The sequence below is a fragment of the Colius striatus genome, chromosome 16 (assembly GCF_028858725.1).
Source record: "Colius striatus isolate bColStr4 chromosome 16, bColStr4.1.hap1, whole genome shotgun sequence".
Classification (NCBI taxonomy): Eukaryota; Metazoa; Chordata; class Aves; order Coliiformes; family Coliidae; genus Colius; species Colius striatus.
In genome coordinates this window covers 16,489,188-16,505,053 of record NC_084774.1, presented here as the reverse complement: position 1 = coordinate 16,505,053, position 15,866 = coordinate 16,489,188, and the positions used below count along the sequence as shown (strand labels likewise).

At 42.4% G+C, this 15,866-nt stretch overlaps 1 protein-coding gene across 1 annotated transcript in view; it reads left to right on the top strand.

Moving 5' to 3' along the window:
* The first annotated feature begins 278 nt into the window (after window positions 1–278).
* CSE1L (chromosome segregation 1 like) overlaps window positions 279–15,866 on the top strand; it is a 28,817-nt gene continuing 13,229 nt past the window's right edge. The window contains exons 1-14 of the mRNA XM_062009095.1: window positions 279–369; window positions 3,013–3,127; window positions 3,671–3,813; window positions 6,378–6,479; window positions 6,848–6,993; window positions 7,216–7,306; window positions 7,992–8,099; window positions 8,993–9,085; window positions 10,371–10,538; window positions 10,636–10,765; window positions 11,398–11,463; window positions 13,327–13,529; window positions 14,823–14,907; window positions 15,777–15,838. Of these exons, the coding sequence (XP_061865079.1) occupies window positions 3,043–3,127; window positions 3,671–3,813; window positions 6,378–6,479; window positions 6,848–6,993; window positions 7,216–7,306; window positions 7,992–8,099; window positions 8,993–9,085; window positions 10,371–10,538; window positions 10,636–10,765; window positions 11,398–11,463; window positions 13,327–13,529; window positions 14,823–14,907; window positions 15,777–15,838 (1,482 nt within the window). The 5' untranslated portion in view covers window positions 279–369; window positions 3,013–3,042. The remainder of the gene's footprint in view (window positions 370–3,012; window positions 3,128–3,670; window positions 3,814–6,377; window positions 6,480–6,847; window positions 6,994–7,215; window positions 7,307–7,991; window positions 8,100–8,992; window positions 9,086–10,370; window positions 10,539–10,635; window positions 10,766–11,397; window positions 11,464–13,326; window positions 13,530–14,822; window positions 14,908–15,776; window positions 15,839–15,866) is intronic.

The following is a 15,866-nucleotide window of genomic DNA, read 5'->3' as shown; positions in this document are numbered from 1 at the left end:
GCTCCCGGCCCCAGGACACCGGCCCCGGGACACCGACACCGACACCGACACCGGCCCCGGCCCCGGCCCCGGCCCCGGCCCCGGCCCCGGCCCCGGCCAGCGCGGCCGCTCCGAGAGGCGCCGCAAGGCCTTGTGGGACGAGCCCGGCCATTGGCCGGCCGCCGCCGCGGCGAGCGCGGCAGGATTGGCTCACAGCGGAGCGCGTGGGCGCGGCGGCGGCCGCTGATTGGCCCGGCGGCCCCGCGGTGTCGCCGCCCTGCGTGATGCGGTCACGCTGCCGCCGCCGCGCCCTCTCGCCGCGGTTTGAATGTGAAGCTCAGCCGGAGCGCCTGGAGCCGCCGCCGCCGCCGCCGCCGGGGAAGCCGCCAGGTGAGGGGGGGGGCGCCGCGGGGCGATGCTGGAAGCGGGGCGGCCCCGCAGCACGGGGACCCGCGCAGCCCGCTGCCGCGCCGCGCCCGGCCGCGCCGGGTTCGGGCTCCGGGCCCGCAGCGAGAAGCTCAGCTCGCCATGCTGGGGTGCTTCGGCCCGCCCCCCGCCGCTCGCGATTGGCCCGCGGCCTCCGGGGCTGAGCAGGGCGCGTTCCTCATTGGTCGCTGCTGCTGCCAGTCGGGGGATGGCGGGGAGGGGGAGGGGAGCGAGCGAGGCTGAGGGCGGTCGGTGCCGTTCGGGGCGCGTCTGCCGCGGCCGCCAGGATCCGCGCTGCCCCGGCCCGCCGGCGGTGGGCACGTCTGCCCCCGGGCCCGCCTGCGGCCGCCGAGCCACACCGCCGCGTGAGGCAGCGTGAGCGCCGCGGGGGAGGCGCAGGCTGACGGCTGCGGCGGCCTCGGCGCTGGCAGGAGCCGCCGGGCGGGCGGTGGGGCCGGGGAGCCGCCGAGGGGCGCTGGGCCGCGGCTGTGGCCGGGCTCCTGTTCCCGCCGCCCCGTGTCCCGGGTGGCCTCGCTTGTCGGTTCGCTGGGAAGCGGCGGCGGTGGGCAGGCAGGAGGTGGGATGGGTCCTTGCCACGGCTCCTGTTGGTGCTTCTCTCCTGCCCCCTGCGGTTTAGTGAGGCGGGACGTGAGTGTAAAGCTCCTCAGTTTGGTGTAAAGGTAACCTTTCCCATCAGATCTGGAGCACAAACATCCTCGGTCGCGTAGATGGTGCTTGTAAGTGCTGTGACGAGTGAACGCAGGAAAGGAGTTCTCTGAAGCTCGTCCCAGTGCAACGCTCGGAGGATAGCTGGGCTTTGGTTTTTTCTGTGAACTATGTGTCACTGATTTGGCTGAAGTAGGTGGTGCATTAGGCACATTTCATGGATTCTCTTCTGGGGAGGTGATCTGAAAAGCTTCTTATTTTCTGTAGCCTTTTCAGGAGGCTTATGTCACGATACAGCAAGAAGCATGGTATCCAGCAAGTACCACCGTCTCTTTGTGGAGGGAAAAATAGAATAGAGAAGGAAGAGTAAGCAGGTAGCAGGGGAAAGCATTTATCCTTTCGTGTGAGGGACTGAGTAATGGATTCAACTCTTTGTGTTTGACCTTGAAAGCTAACTCACAGACAGCTTGAAATGTATGGCTTTTTACACACACCCTTGTGTTATGTATGTATGTGACATACTTGTAAAAGGGCATTCAGGATTGCCATCTTCTCTTTCAGCTTGGTTTGTCATTTGAGTCCAGTTTACTTTTTGTAAATGACTTTTGGATGGGTTTGCACCTCAGTCTTAAAAACTTCCCTGGAGCAGATCACTTCTTTTTTTAGTTATGAAACATTTCAGTATTATTTACAACATCAGAGTAATGATGTATGAGGCCATTTCGTAGAAGAGATGAGGCGGCTGTTATTGGTGCTGTTGGCTTGTGCTGCACTTTACCTCATGTTTCATTGATGTGAACTGGTGAACAAGACTACAGACAGCTAAACCCCCAAAAGGGAAGGGGAGTGCATTATGGAAGGCAAGACTCTTTATGTGAATTTGTATTTCTTGCAAAATATGTTGTGATCTCGGTTATTAATTATCATTCAATCCATTGAAGAGGATGCTGTTCCTCTCTCTTTTAGTGGTATAGATGCCATAGTTACAGTTGTCTCATGAAAACTGCCTTTGTGAGTGTGCTTAAATAGAAACTGGCTTTATTGTACTGATAATCAACATAAACTAAACCTAGTGGGACAGTCAAATTGCAGAATATATTACTATCCAGAAACTCCAGAGAGAGAATGGAAATCTTTGTTTCCTCATTACTTCTGCAGTGAGTGACCCGTGTTGCTGATGGTAAGAAAGACAGGCAGAGCTGATGATATCCTGAGCAACAACATGTCCATTAAAACATATTTTGTTGCTGTTTTAGCATCACTGTGACTTTTAATTATCCCAATTAAAGTTATGAAGTCAGTATATCACTGTGGTAAGCATGAGAATCTATGTGGGAGGATTACCAGAGAGGAATAATTTAGACTTATTGCACAGTTATTCTGTAATAAGTATTGTTTAAATTAACTCCCATCTAATCTAAGTTAACTTAACAGGTTGGACAAACCTTCTGTCTTTGCTCTTTAGAAAAAGATATTTCTGTTGAGAGTTTTCTTTGATAACAAGTATTTCATTTTAAACAAGCCTTGACTCTCCCATACACTTTGAGTTGTGCTATTTACAGTTATGTCAGACAAGATTATTGAACTTTTTCAACCAGGAACAGGTTTCAAGGTCTGACAGCAGTTCACAAAAGCAAAACCAGACTCCTGTTGTCCTGAAAGGGCAAGAGATCATCTTTTTACTGTACCGGTTTGTGGTGTGCTGGGTGTGTGATCTTATTTTAGGAGTTTGGTTTCAATAAACTAGGCAGTAAGAGTTACATGGAGTTGAAAAAATTCTGTTCTCTCTGGTTTGTGCTTGGTGCACAGTCCCTGTTGTTTATTAGATGAGATGTGTGAGATGGGACCATGCTTTAGGAGGCATAGTCAAAAACAGCCAATGTGTGTCTTCTGTGGAATCCAGTTTTACATATGTCTCAGATTTTCTGATCTGTATTACAGAATTGCTTGTGGGTTTAAGGTTCTGCCAAAATGGAGCTGAGTGATGCCAATTTACAGACTTTAACTGAGTATCTAAAGAAAACACTAGATCCAGACCCTGCTATAAGGCGTCCTGGTAAGTGATTCTTATGCATGACAAAACCAAGTTTCATTTCCTTTTGGCTCTTCTGTCTCTGTGTAGCAAACTTCACTGGATGTTCATGTAATTACTTCTTTGCAGAATTTCTTTTACAAGAGAAAAACTCTTCAAAAAGCTAGTGGAAGATGGGTACAAATGTTTAATTTGTTTACTTTTTGTAATTTCCTTTTCCTGTATTCCTGTTTGGGGTTTTTTTGTACAGTTGTTATTATGAACAGAGGAGCACTGTTTTAAATAGACCAGAATTTACTTCTAGCAGGTTTTTCCTTTTAAAAATAGTGAGGAGACAAAATTTCCACATCTTGCTTTGAACTGAAGCTTTTGTTAATGGCAGAAAGAGCTCAGTAGTAAAGAAGCCTCAGTACCTTTGTCATAACTGTTCCGTGTTCGTGTTCTTTTGAAGCTCTGGGGAAGCGTTTACGTGTTGGGCTTTTCTTTAAATAGACACTTGAGGAATCATAGGACTCCTATTAGAAAAATCAGTTCAGGTTTTCCTAACATTGGTGTATTCTCTTACAGCCGAAAAGTTTCTTGAGTCAGTTGAAGCAAGCCAGAATTACCCATTGTTGCTCTTAACACTGCTGGAGAAATCACAGGAAAATGTCATCAAAGTTTGTGCATCTGTAACGTTCAAGAACTATATTAAAAGGAACTGGAGAATTGTAGGTATCCTGGAGACTAGTTGTCCTAAGATTTAATAATCCTTTTAAGGTACAATAAGATGTTCCACAGTAACCTTGAAGAACGTATGTATGTCTGTACTCTGAGAGAAAGTAGATCATTTGGAGAACAAACACAGTTAATTTACTGATGAGAGACTAAAACCTGGACCATTGGAGTCTATAAAAGGAACTAGAGCTCAGCAATAAAATGATGAACAAACAATCTTCTCTAATACATGCAAATTTTGCAGAAGCACGGTATTTAAAGCTCAGTTAACTGACTAATGTTATTTAAACTGATTGAGAAATGTCTATACCAGTGAGCTGACCAATTTGGCCTGCATCTGTTGTTACAGTGTTACAGGCATTTCAAGCCAGCAATGCAGCTGAAAGTGATGATACTAGCTTCTCTTTCATGGAAGTGCTTCTGAGGCAAAGAATAACGTGAGCCAGTTTATTTTGGTGGCCCTGCCAGTTTAACACTCAGAAGTATTTGTACTCATCACATAGAAGCATTGACATTTAATTCTCTTTAATCCTCTGTTTTGGGAAGGTCAAACTCTTCTGATTAAGAGCTTTTAGCATTCACAAAACTTAATTTGCGGTAGAAGTTATTACATTTGAGAGCTGGACTCCTTCAGTGTGAGAGGTTTTAACTGATACTGTTTATACTTTGCCTGACTGAAGGTACTGTTTGTATATGAAAAAATATCAAATGTGTAGTGTTGCTTTACTACAGGGAAACTGTTAAATATTTCATCATTGCATCTTATCTGGTACCTAATTACAAATTGCCATGTGATTTCTCCCCTCCCCCTCATACTAATATGAAGAAGCTATAGCAGTCCCAGATCTGGTTATGTTTGATAACATCAGCACGTTCAGTCTGGCATGAAATTGCTGGAACTTTGTTTCTGTAATACTGTGTTCTCAGTCATTTCTCTGAAACTGTGTCTTTATCTGTAGCATATTGTAAGTAGAATTAATCTTCTATTATGGGAAAAAAACCCTAAGTGGATTCCTTTTTATGGATTGCTGATGTCCTTCAGGATGAGATTTTGCTGTGGAATAAGTGGAGATGCTATGCAGTAAGTGCTATAATTGCTGTGTAGCTTCAAGTACATTGCTTTGTCCAAAATTGAAGCTTTCACTTCAAGAGCAGGTGTATGAACATAAAATACAGTTCTAAGGCCATCTTCCCTGGATCACATGATTTACTTTAGCAGTCTTGAACTTGAGTAATACAAAGCTCACTGGAAATAAGAGTTTTGCATGTTTCAGGACTTGAGTTTGGTAGAGCCTGGAGAGCCAGATGTATGGGGTCCTTCTGCAGTGAGGGAAGAGTTTCCTTTTTTAAATTGATTTTTAAAATATGTACAGAGTACTCATCTCTCTGCCTTGAAAAAGAGGAAAGACAAGTTCTATGTGCCTTAGTTTTATAACTGCTTACTTACAGAGTGAGTTGAGGGTGGAAAGGACCTATACCACCATTGGGACCAATCACTAATATAACACTGCCACATCTACCACCGAACCATGTCCCTCAGCACCATGTCTACACATCTTTTAAATACCTTAGGGGGATGGTGACTCTTCTGCCTCCCTGAGCAGCAGCCTGAGCAGTGCTTGACAACCTTTCAGTAAAGAAATTTTTCCTGATCTCCAATCTAAACTTTCCCTGGTGCAACTTGAGGCAGTGTCCTCTTGTTCTATCACTTGTTACTTGGGAGGAAAGACCAACCTACACCTCACGACACCTCCCTGTCAGGTAGTTAGAGAGAATGCTCATGTCTCCCCTCAGTCTCCTCCACATTAAACACCCCCTGCTCCCTCAGCTGCTCCCCATCCTTGTGCTCCAGCCCCTTCCCCAGCTCTGATGCCTGGCTCTGGCCACGCTCCAGTCCCTCAGTGTCCTTGCACTGGGGGCCCAACACTGAACACAGCACTTGAGGTGTGGCCTCACCAGTGCCCAATACAGGGAGACAATCACTGTCCTGGTCCTGCTGGTCACACTATTTCTGGTACAAGCCAGGATGCCCTTGGCCACCTGAGCACACCTCTGGCTCATATTCAGGCATTTGTTGACCAACACCTCCAGATCCTTTTCTGCTGGAAGACTTTCCAGCCACACATCCCCAGGCTTGTGGCATTGGCTGTGGTTGTTGTGGCTCAAGTGCAGGACTCAGCTCTCATACAGTTGGCCTTGGCCCATTGCTCCAGCTTGTCCAGGTCCCTCTGTAGAGCCTTCCTGCCCTGAAGCAGATCAACACTCCCAACCAACTCTGCCATCTGCGAACTTACTGTGCTGGATCTCATAGTCCAGATCATTGATAAAGATGTTAACCAGAACTGCCCTCAGTACTGAGCCCTGGGGAACACACTGGTGACTGCTGTTACAGATAAACATAACTTGAAATTTGAAATTGCTTCACTTTAAGTTTATGGGAAGATGGCGAAAGGAAGGTGAGGAGAAGGATAGTAGTGCCATCTGGTTTAGGCATCTTAAGATCCTTGAATTACTTTCTGTAGGTGCTGACCTGACTTTGCTCTTGTTTTAATTTTAGGTTGAGGATGAACCAAACAAAATATGTGAATCGGACAGAATAGCCATTAAAGCCAACATAGTGCCCTTGATGCTTAGCAGCCCAGAACAAATTCAAAAACAGGTAATGCATCAGTTCCTGGTTGTGTCCATGCAGAGCTCAATTCCCTTACCAACGAGGTCATCCCAATCCAAATAGCTTGGAGTATATTGTTAGAGCTACTTCTACCTACTTTTTTGTTAATTGTTTTTATTGGTTCTAAAAGGCAGTTGCTGAATAATCCTACAGCCAAGTTCTAGCATTAGTCAGTTAAATACAATCATTCTAGTGTAAACACTGAAATTAAAGTGAGATTTGTTTACTTGTGGTGAAAAGTAATAGATATTTAACCCAATTATTGTTTAATCTTAACAAGAACAAGCATTTGCTCAGATATTTGGCACATCTGAGCCTGCTGTTGCTGTCATGTGATGCTTATGTTTCCTTTCCAGTTAAGTGATGCTATTAGTATCATTGGTCGTGAGGACTTCCCCCAGAAATGGCCAGACTTACTGACAGAGATGGTGAATCGCTTTCAAAGTGGAGATTTCCACGTCATTAACGGCGTCCTTCGCACTGCTCACTCTTTATTTAAAAGGTATTGGAAATAGCAGAGTTTGGGTGTAGATTGTGAATCTGCGAAATTCAGTCTAACAGTAAAAATTTAGAGCTCCACAGAAATGTTACAATGTCTCTAGTTGTTTACTTGATAGTATTTGTTTCAAGGTTCAGCACACAAAAGTAACTGTATGCAAGTTAATCTGGTAGTAAATGTGAAGCCCACATTCTCTTTCTCACGTGTTTCTCTTTCACTTGTCAGGTACCGCCATGAATTTAAGTCAAATGAATTATGGACAGAGATCAAACTTGTTCTTGATGCTTTTGCTTTGCCCTTGACCAATCTCTTTAAGGTATTTCTTGTTGATAATCTCTGAAACAAGTCCAGCTTTCTGGATTGTGTGTTGTGAATGGCTGTAAAATGAAAACTTAAAACCAGTTGCATTTAAATGAGCTAAAGTGAGTGGTGAAGTGAGACCTGACAGGATCAATAAGGGGAGGAAAAGGGCCACCAAGATGATCAGGGGACTGGAGCATCTTCCTTAGGAGGAAAGGCTGTGGGACCTGGGGCTGTTAAGCCTGGAGAAGAGGAGACTCGGGGGGGGATCTCGTTAATATTTACAGATATCTAAAGGGTGGTGTCAGGAGGTTGGGGCAGCACTTTTTTCCTGTTGTATCTAATGACAAGACAAGGAGTGGTGGGATGAAGCTGGAACACAAAAAGTTCCATTTAAACTTAAGGAAAAACTATTTTGCTGTTGAGGTGAGGGAGCCCTGGCCCAGGGAGGGTGTGGAGGCTGCTTCTTGGGGGATTTTCAAGAGTCACCTGGGTACATTCCTGTGTGACCTGAACTAGGTGAACCTACTTCTGCAGGGGGTTGGACTAGATGATCTCTAAAGGTCCCCTTCAACCCCTACCATTCTGTGAGAAGGAACTGTATTTTCTGTTTAAGTTGCAGGACACTTTTCAACACCTGTTGTCAATGTCAATGTGGTTTGTGTGTATGTTACTTCACTGAATCTTGTGTCTTTTTCTAGGCAACTATTGAACTATGCAGCACACATGCAAATGATGCTAGTGCTTTGAAGGTTCTCTTTTCTTCTCTCATTCTGATTGCAAAGCTGTTCTACAGTTTAAATTTTCAGGTGAATCTTCTTGTTCTTGTAATAGTTGTGCTTTGATGTCGTGCAGCTGCTATGCTTTTACTCATAGGATCCATTTGAGGCAACCTCTAAGGCCATGCTTTATCACAAAAATTAATGTTGACAGTCTGTAAGGATGGGGTTAATTAGCACATTTGCTTGGCCCTATCTAAAGAAAAGTTCAAGAGTCTAAGCTGGTATCCTAGCAGGGAGGTGGTGTATGGGTATCTCTCTGAGCATGAGCTGTGAAAGACAGGAGTCAGATGCCTGAGTCTGCACTCACTGTGCTCCTTTATAAATATGTCTGTACTGACATGAACTCAGTCATGCAGATGAAAGTCAGTTAAAACTAGTAGCTCTATAGCATTACAGCAGCAAGTAGTTCTGGTAGCAACAAGGAAGGTTTTATTCTATAACCGGATGTAAATTTCTAACATTTATTCAGTAAATGCACTATGTGGAAAATGGTTAAAAGCTTGCTGAGATGACATATTTAATGTCTCAACACAAGCACAAATCTGGGAAGTGCAATGCTCTCATACCTTGATTGCTTGGACTGTTCTTCTACATTGGGCAAAAGAGCAAGCTGGAGTTAAAAGTGAGACCTGTGCTTGCTTTTTCTGAGACGAAGAGGCAATAAGATTCCTCTTTATAAAACTGTGGACTGTGTTAGGGTGCAAGTAGCTAGTTTATTTGGAAATACTATATTCCAAAGCCTCTGTCTGAAGAGTTTTCTGTTTGGGAGGAAGGGTTAGTGTTTCATTTTGAAAACTGTCTCCACACTTTGTTGTCCCTCAGGAGATTATAAGACAAATACATCCTACTTACAATGTAGGTATGTTATGTCAGCAGCACAGTCAGAAGTTAAAATGTAGATTTGTACTTTTCATTCGCAGGATCTTCCCGAGTTTTTTGAAGATAACATGGAAACCTGGATGACAAACTTTCATAGTCTTCTCACTTTAGATAATAAACTTTTGCAGACTGATGTAAGTATTGCATAAACCTCTTGGTTTGCCTCTGTGTATTGGAGAGGATTGACTGGGAGCTTAGGTCTAGCTCTGACCAATGCAATATTTTCTTTGTTGAGTAAACAAAGGAATAGAATGACTGTAAGGAAATGGGGTTTAAGAGAAGTTGCCTCATTGTTGTAAGAAAGTTGAGATCCAGTTCTTGAAGTTGTATCCCAGTTACAGGTATATCCAGCTGTGCACAGAAGTCAAATTACAGATATTCATTAATGAGTAGGTTCTTTCAAGGATGTCTACAGAAGTAACCTGATCATTAGAGTGTCACAGTGCTCGGGTTTTTCATACCTTTCAGCTGCTTCATGCACTATGTTTAGAAAACAGGGTATTTTAAAGAGCTTGAAACAGTTGAACACAGAGGCCGTGACATCTCCAAGTGCTTTAGTTTACCATTTGCTGTCTCTAATTGTAAGAATTAGTAGTTTTATGGGTGAGAGATTATATGAACTCATCAAAGCTCAAATTAATTTTGTGTATGCATCCTTTAATTCTAGATGCTGATATCTGCCAGGTACAGTACAATAGTTTCCCACTTGATGGAGCCAAAGCAGCTCCATAATCCTTTACACTATGTAGGAGGCCGTTAAGAGGTGTATCCTGTGCTGTTAGTTTCACGGTTGTTTCAGGTTAACACTGCTGCTAAAAGAAGCTTGTCTGCTCTCTACTCTTGTATCTGGGGACTATTGCTCAACACAGATATTCCTGCAGCTTGTGCTGTACTGAGTTAGGAGGAGATACAATAAGCTGGGAGGAGGGAGGAGCCAGAACTGAGATGCTGTATAGTTAGGTGCTTTTTTAGATTCCAACTCAATTTCCCAGTTCCCTTTGCCTTGTGGTCCCAGGAGCACCTGTGCTGTGGGAAGTAGGGAAACTACTTTTACAACTAATTCCAATTTAAAGTAAAGAGATACATCATTTTCCAAGCATGTTTTTTCAATGCTTTGTGCTGTCCTTTTCTTGTTACATTTGTAAATTAATTTCATGGCAATCTTTCAGGTCAAAATGATTGAAAACACATAATACTTCAATGTAGGTGAAATGTAGGCATGATTTATAATTTTCAATGCAGTTCCAGAACAGTTCAGCAAATACAGTAATTCTAGGGACCCGAGTGGGATTTTGTTCACCTATTTAGAACATGGTAAAATAGCAGTGTAAATATTTCCTTCACAATAGTTTCATACTTCCAATATTTAAGTAGTGTTGATCTTTAGATGTTGAAGTTCTTGGTTTTGTTTTATGTGAGGATGAAGAAGAAGCTGGATTACTGGAGCTCCTGAAATCACAAATTTGTGATAATGCTGCTTTATATGCTCAAAAATATGATGAAGAATTTCAGCCCTACCTGCCACGTTTTGTAACAGCAATCTGGAATCTGTTAGTCACAACAGGCCAGGAAGTGAAATATGACTTGGTAAGTTGTTACAAATGGATTTTGTCAAATTTAATAATGAATTATAAACAGATCAGTCATGCTAAAACTCTTATGTGTTCTGTTTGTGGTGATGTAGCTGGTTAGTAATGCAATCCAGTTTCTGGCCTCAGTTTGTGAGAGACCCCATTACAAGCATCTGTTTGAAGACCAGAATACATTGACAAGCATCTGTGAAAAAGTTATTGTTCCCAATATGGAGTTCAGAGGTAAGTTTTCGAACACACATTAAAATCTAACTGAAGTTATGAGTTGTTGCTTTGCAAGGCTAAGAACTGAGGATTATCTCTTGTATGCTTTAATACTAGACTCAAAACTCAGTTTCTACAACAGATTGGTGTCCTATGGGCTTTGTAGAGTTGTAATTAAATATCTAGTGATTCTTCTGTTTTACTTTTCCATTTGAGATCCCAGTATAGGAAGTGTGCCACTCACGTGGCACATGCTTAAAGTGAGCATCGGAATAATTCAAGGAGCCCAAATAGGCATGGATATCAGGCCTACTCAACTGTAATGTCTGTTTCCCCAAGCTTTGATGGGCTCATATTGATCCTAGTATCTAAAATTCAGTGAAGATGTATTGCAGTGAAAAGAATTTTCTCTTGGAAACCTCTTTAAACACATAGCGTTGAGTTTTGTTTGGCTTTTTAAACCACGAAAGACTGATTTGTAGGGCAGGAGCACGTTAAACAGGCTCAGTCTGGCTGGATATTTTAGGTTAATTTCTATTAATGTTACAGAAAAGCACTTGCAAAGAATATCAGAGTGATAGCAATACACCTTTTTACCATAAAAAGTGGAGACCTCAGTATTTAAGTTTCTTGGTGTTTTATATTTTCAGCGGCTGATGAAGAGGCATTTGAAGATAATTCTGAAGAATATATAAGAAGGGATTTGGAAGGATCAGGTAATCCACAGATTTATACTAAGAATACTTGGTCTTTAAATATAGCTCTAAAGAGCTGAAGCAATTTACTGAAGCTTTTGAACTTATTTTCCAAGCTGGGAAGGTTTCCCCCCACCCAAATGATTTTATCCAGCATTTCATCAAGTGATGATATTCCCATCACGGTGTCTTGTCCTTGTGACCAGTGTTTCTGTGGGTTTTTCTGTAATTGGATTGGTATGTCTCCTGCTCTGCACACATTCTCATTTTGGCAAATATAGCCTGTAAGTCAAGGCTGAATAGTAGCCACAGTTGTGTATGTAGTCCGTATGTGTAGAGTTTTAAATACCGTGGAGAGACTGTGCCTTTATTTAGTAGTCTGTCATGTTTAAACTGAGATTTTGCCTGGTGTTGCGTACGAATGTGTGATCAAGCCAACTGGACACCAGCCAGCCCTTGTACGCTGCCACTGTGTCCAAACCAGTACAGTAACTGTCCTGAAAACACACTTCTGTACTAACAGAGCTGCTTGGTTTTCTGACTGTAGCTCTTTGGTCTTCAGCCAGATAGAGCACAAGTGAAGCAAATCGAACCGTGTGGCTGTAGATGCTGTTCTGTGCCACTAACAGTACTGACAGAACCTTTTAGGTTGGTGGCACTTCAGAGTAGATTAAGAAATTACTGTACACTTGCAGTGGAAAGCAAAACTGGAGAAAAATGTGTTTTGAACTTTTTTCAAGTAAAGATTTTTTCATTCTGATCCAGAATTGACTGCATTTTAGGTATTAGTGAAGCTTTTATTTGTTAGCTATTTCTGCTTCTAAGACAATTAAGGCAAAAGAGGTATTTGTGTTCTTCAGAGATTACTTTAGAAATGTATTTAAATTGACTTGCTTTATTTTCCTTCTTTCCTTTCTGTTAATATATTGTGTTAAAGGCCATCTGAATTTTTTCTTCATTTCTTGAAATAATGAATGTTTATAGTTCTATGGGGTTAGGATTTTTTTTGTTGGGATGATTTGAGGATGGGTTTTTTGTGTTTATTAAACAGTACTGATCTGATGTGGTGGGCCAATGGCTAAGCACCACACAGCAGCTTACTTGCTTTCTACCCTGCTGCAATGGGATCGGGGAGAGAATTGGAAGGGTAGAAGTGAAGAAGGTTCTTGGATAGAGATAAAACAGTGTAAGGGGAAGAAAAGGGGCAAGGAAAGGGAATGACTCACCACCTCCTCCAAGGAAACTGATGCCCAGCCTGCCCTGAGCAATGTCTGTCTCCTCAGCAACCATTTCCCCTCAGTTTTTATTACTGAGAATTATGTTACATGGTATGGAATACCCCTTTGGTCAGTTTGGATCAGCTATCTACGTTGTGTCCCCTCCAAGCTTATTGCCTACCCCCAGCCTGTTTGCTGGCAAGGCAGAGCAGGAGAAAGAGAAAGTCTTGACACTGTGCAAGCACTCTTCAGCAACAGCCAAAACACTGGGGTGTTATCAACAGTTTTAGTCACCAGTACAAAACACAGCACCATATGGGCTGCTGTGAAGAAAATTAACTCCATCCCAACCAGAACCAGTATATTTGGGTGCATAATTGCCAGGATGGTAAAAACCTCCCCCTGCATGTTTACTGCAGCTTTCTTTGGAGGGCAGTGAAACCTGTGAATATACAATGAGTATTGGTAGGTGTCCTTCCTCTTGTCGTTGTACAATTAGTCACTATTATCACAGGAAGTGAAAGGCTTAATGGAGGGTTGCAACATTTAACTTAAGGTGTAACTGTAACTTGAAGCTGCATATTGTTATTAATGATTATCATGATGTTTATTGTTATGAAAAGCTGTCTACTTCCTCACATCCAAAGGATCTTTGGTTCTCGTGCAGATATTGACACCAGGCGCAGAGCAGCTTGTGATCTAGTCAGAGGCTTGTGCAAGTTTTTTGAAGGACCTGTGACAGGGATTTTTTCTGGTTATGTTAATTCTATGCTACAAGAATATGCCAAGAATCCATCTGTTAACTGGAAGCACAAAGATGCAGCTATTTACCTTGTCACGTCTTTGGCATCCAAAGCTCAAACACAGAAGGTACTTTTACATTCTATTAATTTTAATCATATACATTAAAACTGTAGCTTATGTGAGAACTGCAACACGTTTTATGCTGCTTCAGAATGGGACTAACTGTATTTGGAGTGGTTCAGTATTGGTGAGATGAAAAGTTGTCCATTATATAATCCCATCGCAATTGGCTATTTGGTGGTATCTGATCTTGAGATAGACTGGGCAAGTCAGTAGCCACGTGTGACCATTTGGCAGGTGGCCTTAGCACGTGTGAAGCAGACATACAAGAAAAATCACCTTGGGTCTAGAGTCTCTGAGTTTTAAGCAGTACTGAGCCAGAGTTTGTAAACCATGGAAGGACAGATTTAGCTTTACAGGAGAAAATGGGAAGTGTTAAAGTGACTCTTTAATTCTTACTGTTTTATTTCCTGATGTTTCCTGTTAATTGAATGTTTGTGGTTCAGAAATGGCATGTGACATGGCTGGCAATGAATCTCATTACTTGTTAGGGAGAAAGCAACTAATAGTCAGGATACACTGGAAAGCCACATCTGAGCTAAACTGTGTTTGGAAACAGTTGCATTGTATCAGATATCCTACAGAACACATTTTAATATACGAGTAAATATTTTAAAGGTTATTAGAGTTCAAATCTCAGTAGCTTTGCAGAGCAGGTTTGAAGCAAACATAGTAAAACATGTTGTGCAGCACCTTTATGCAAAAATAAGGTTCTTGGACTTTTCCTAAAACTCTACCGGTGTGCTACTGCACAACAATTGCTGGTAACAGTGAAGTGAACCATGGTCTTCTAGCAGTTAGAAAACAACTGAGTTGTACAGCTTTCTTTTTCTGTGCCATTTAATGGCACTGATACATATCCACCCAAAAATCCTGTTTTAAAAGTGAGTTCTGTTTTTACGTAACTAATGAGTAAGCAGCCATCAGTTTGCTGCTCTCCTTCAGAATCAGGGTTTGAGTCCTAAACTTGTTAAAAGGCCTATCACAAAAATAAGTATCAAGTTGGTAGAAAGCTGATATTTTCTATCTGAAATGTTGGTTGAGTGTTACTGTGTTACATGCTATTACTCAGCTCAGAGCTGGTAACTTTCAACCTCAGTAGTGCTAAAGCTGAAACCTAGACACCAAAACCTGAAGAAAATAAATTGGATGTCTCTGTGCTCAAGATACAGTTTCAACGATCTTATCCTATGCATGCACACTTTAGATTCATTTCAGTAACAGCACTTAAAATGAGTGAGAAAACTAGCTGAATGTCAACATCTGAAAACAGAGTTGCTTTGTTTATTGTTTTTCCAGCATGGAATAACACAAGCCAATGAACTTGTTAATCTGACTGAATTCTTTGTGAATCACATTCAACCTGACTTAAAGTCTGCCAGTGGTAAGTTAATTTGAGTATCACATTTTTTGATATATCTACAACCTTGACAGTTACCATTGTTTCTTAAGGTTCAAGCACTTGTATATCAGCATAATCTGCCACCTGGCACATGGGAAGTCATTCAGGTTTGTTTGACTGACAACAAATGAGCTCTTAAACAAAGGTGGATTACCACACGCTATCTGCAAGATCAGAGCCTATACACACATGGTTACTGTCAGCTACATGCTTTGACTTGTTGAATCAAAGTAATTTGATTTGTGTTTGAGCCTTTATGGCAAACTTCTGTTGTACAAAGCCTTGAGAAAGTGCTGAGGGCTAGATCAGCCTTTGCAGCCTGTATTAGCCCATATTGATGAGATTGCAGATGTCTAGATTTAAACTACATTGTTTATTTTATGTTTCAGCAATTATGATTGTGGAGGCTCCTTCTCCTTCCTTGGAGGTCTTCAGCATGTCCTGCCTGGACATGTTCCTGTGTGACCTGATCTAGGTGACCCTGCTTCTGCAGGGGGGTTGGACTAGATGATCTCTAAAGGTCCCTTCCAACCCCTACCATTCTGTGATTCTATGGTTCTATAATATTTGGAACGTGGTGGGCTGACTTGGAGGCTGTTAAATTGGAGCCAGAAGGGGAAATTTCACATGAAAGGGTTGTACTGCACCCTGAATGGTACTGAGCTGTGATTTGTACCTAAAACTGATGTTCTAACAGCACCCTGCAGAAATGCAGAAACTAAGCAATGTAGAAAAACAATGTGTGTTCAAGGGGAACAATGATGAGTCCGTCACCTCTGTAGATAGCATGTGTGCAGCAATCACACTGACGTGGAAAGTATCAACAACATTTGCCTGTTCTTCTATTGCAGTGAATGAGTTCCCGGTTCTAAAAGCAGATGGTATCAAATATATCATGATTTTTAGAAACCAAGTAAGTTTTCCTTTTACTCTTATGCTAA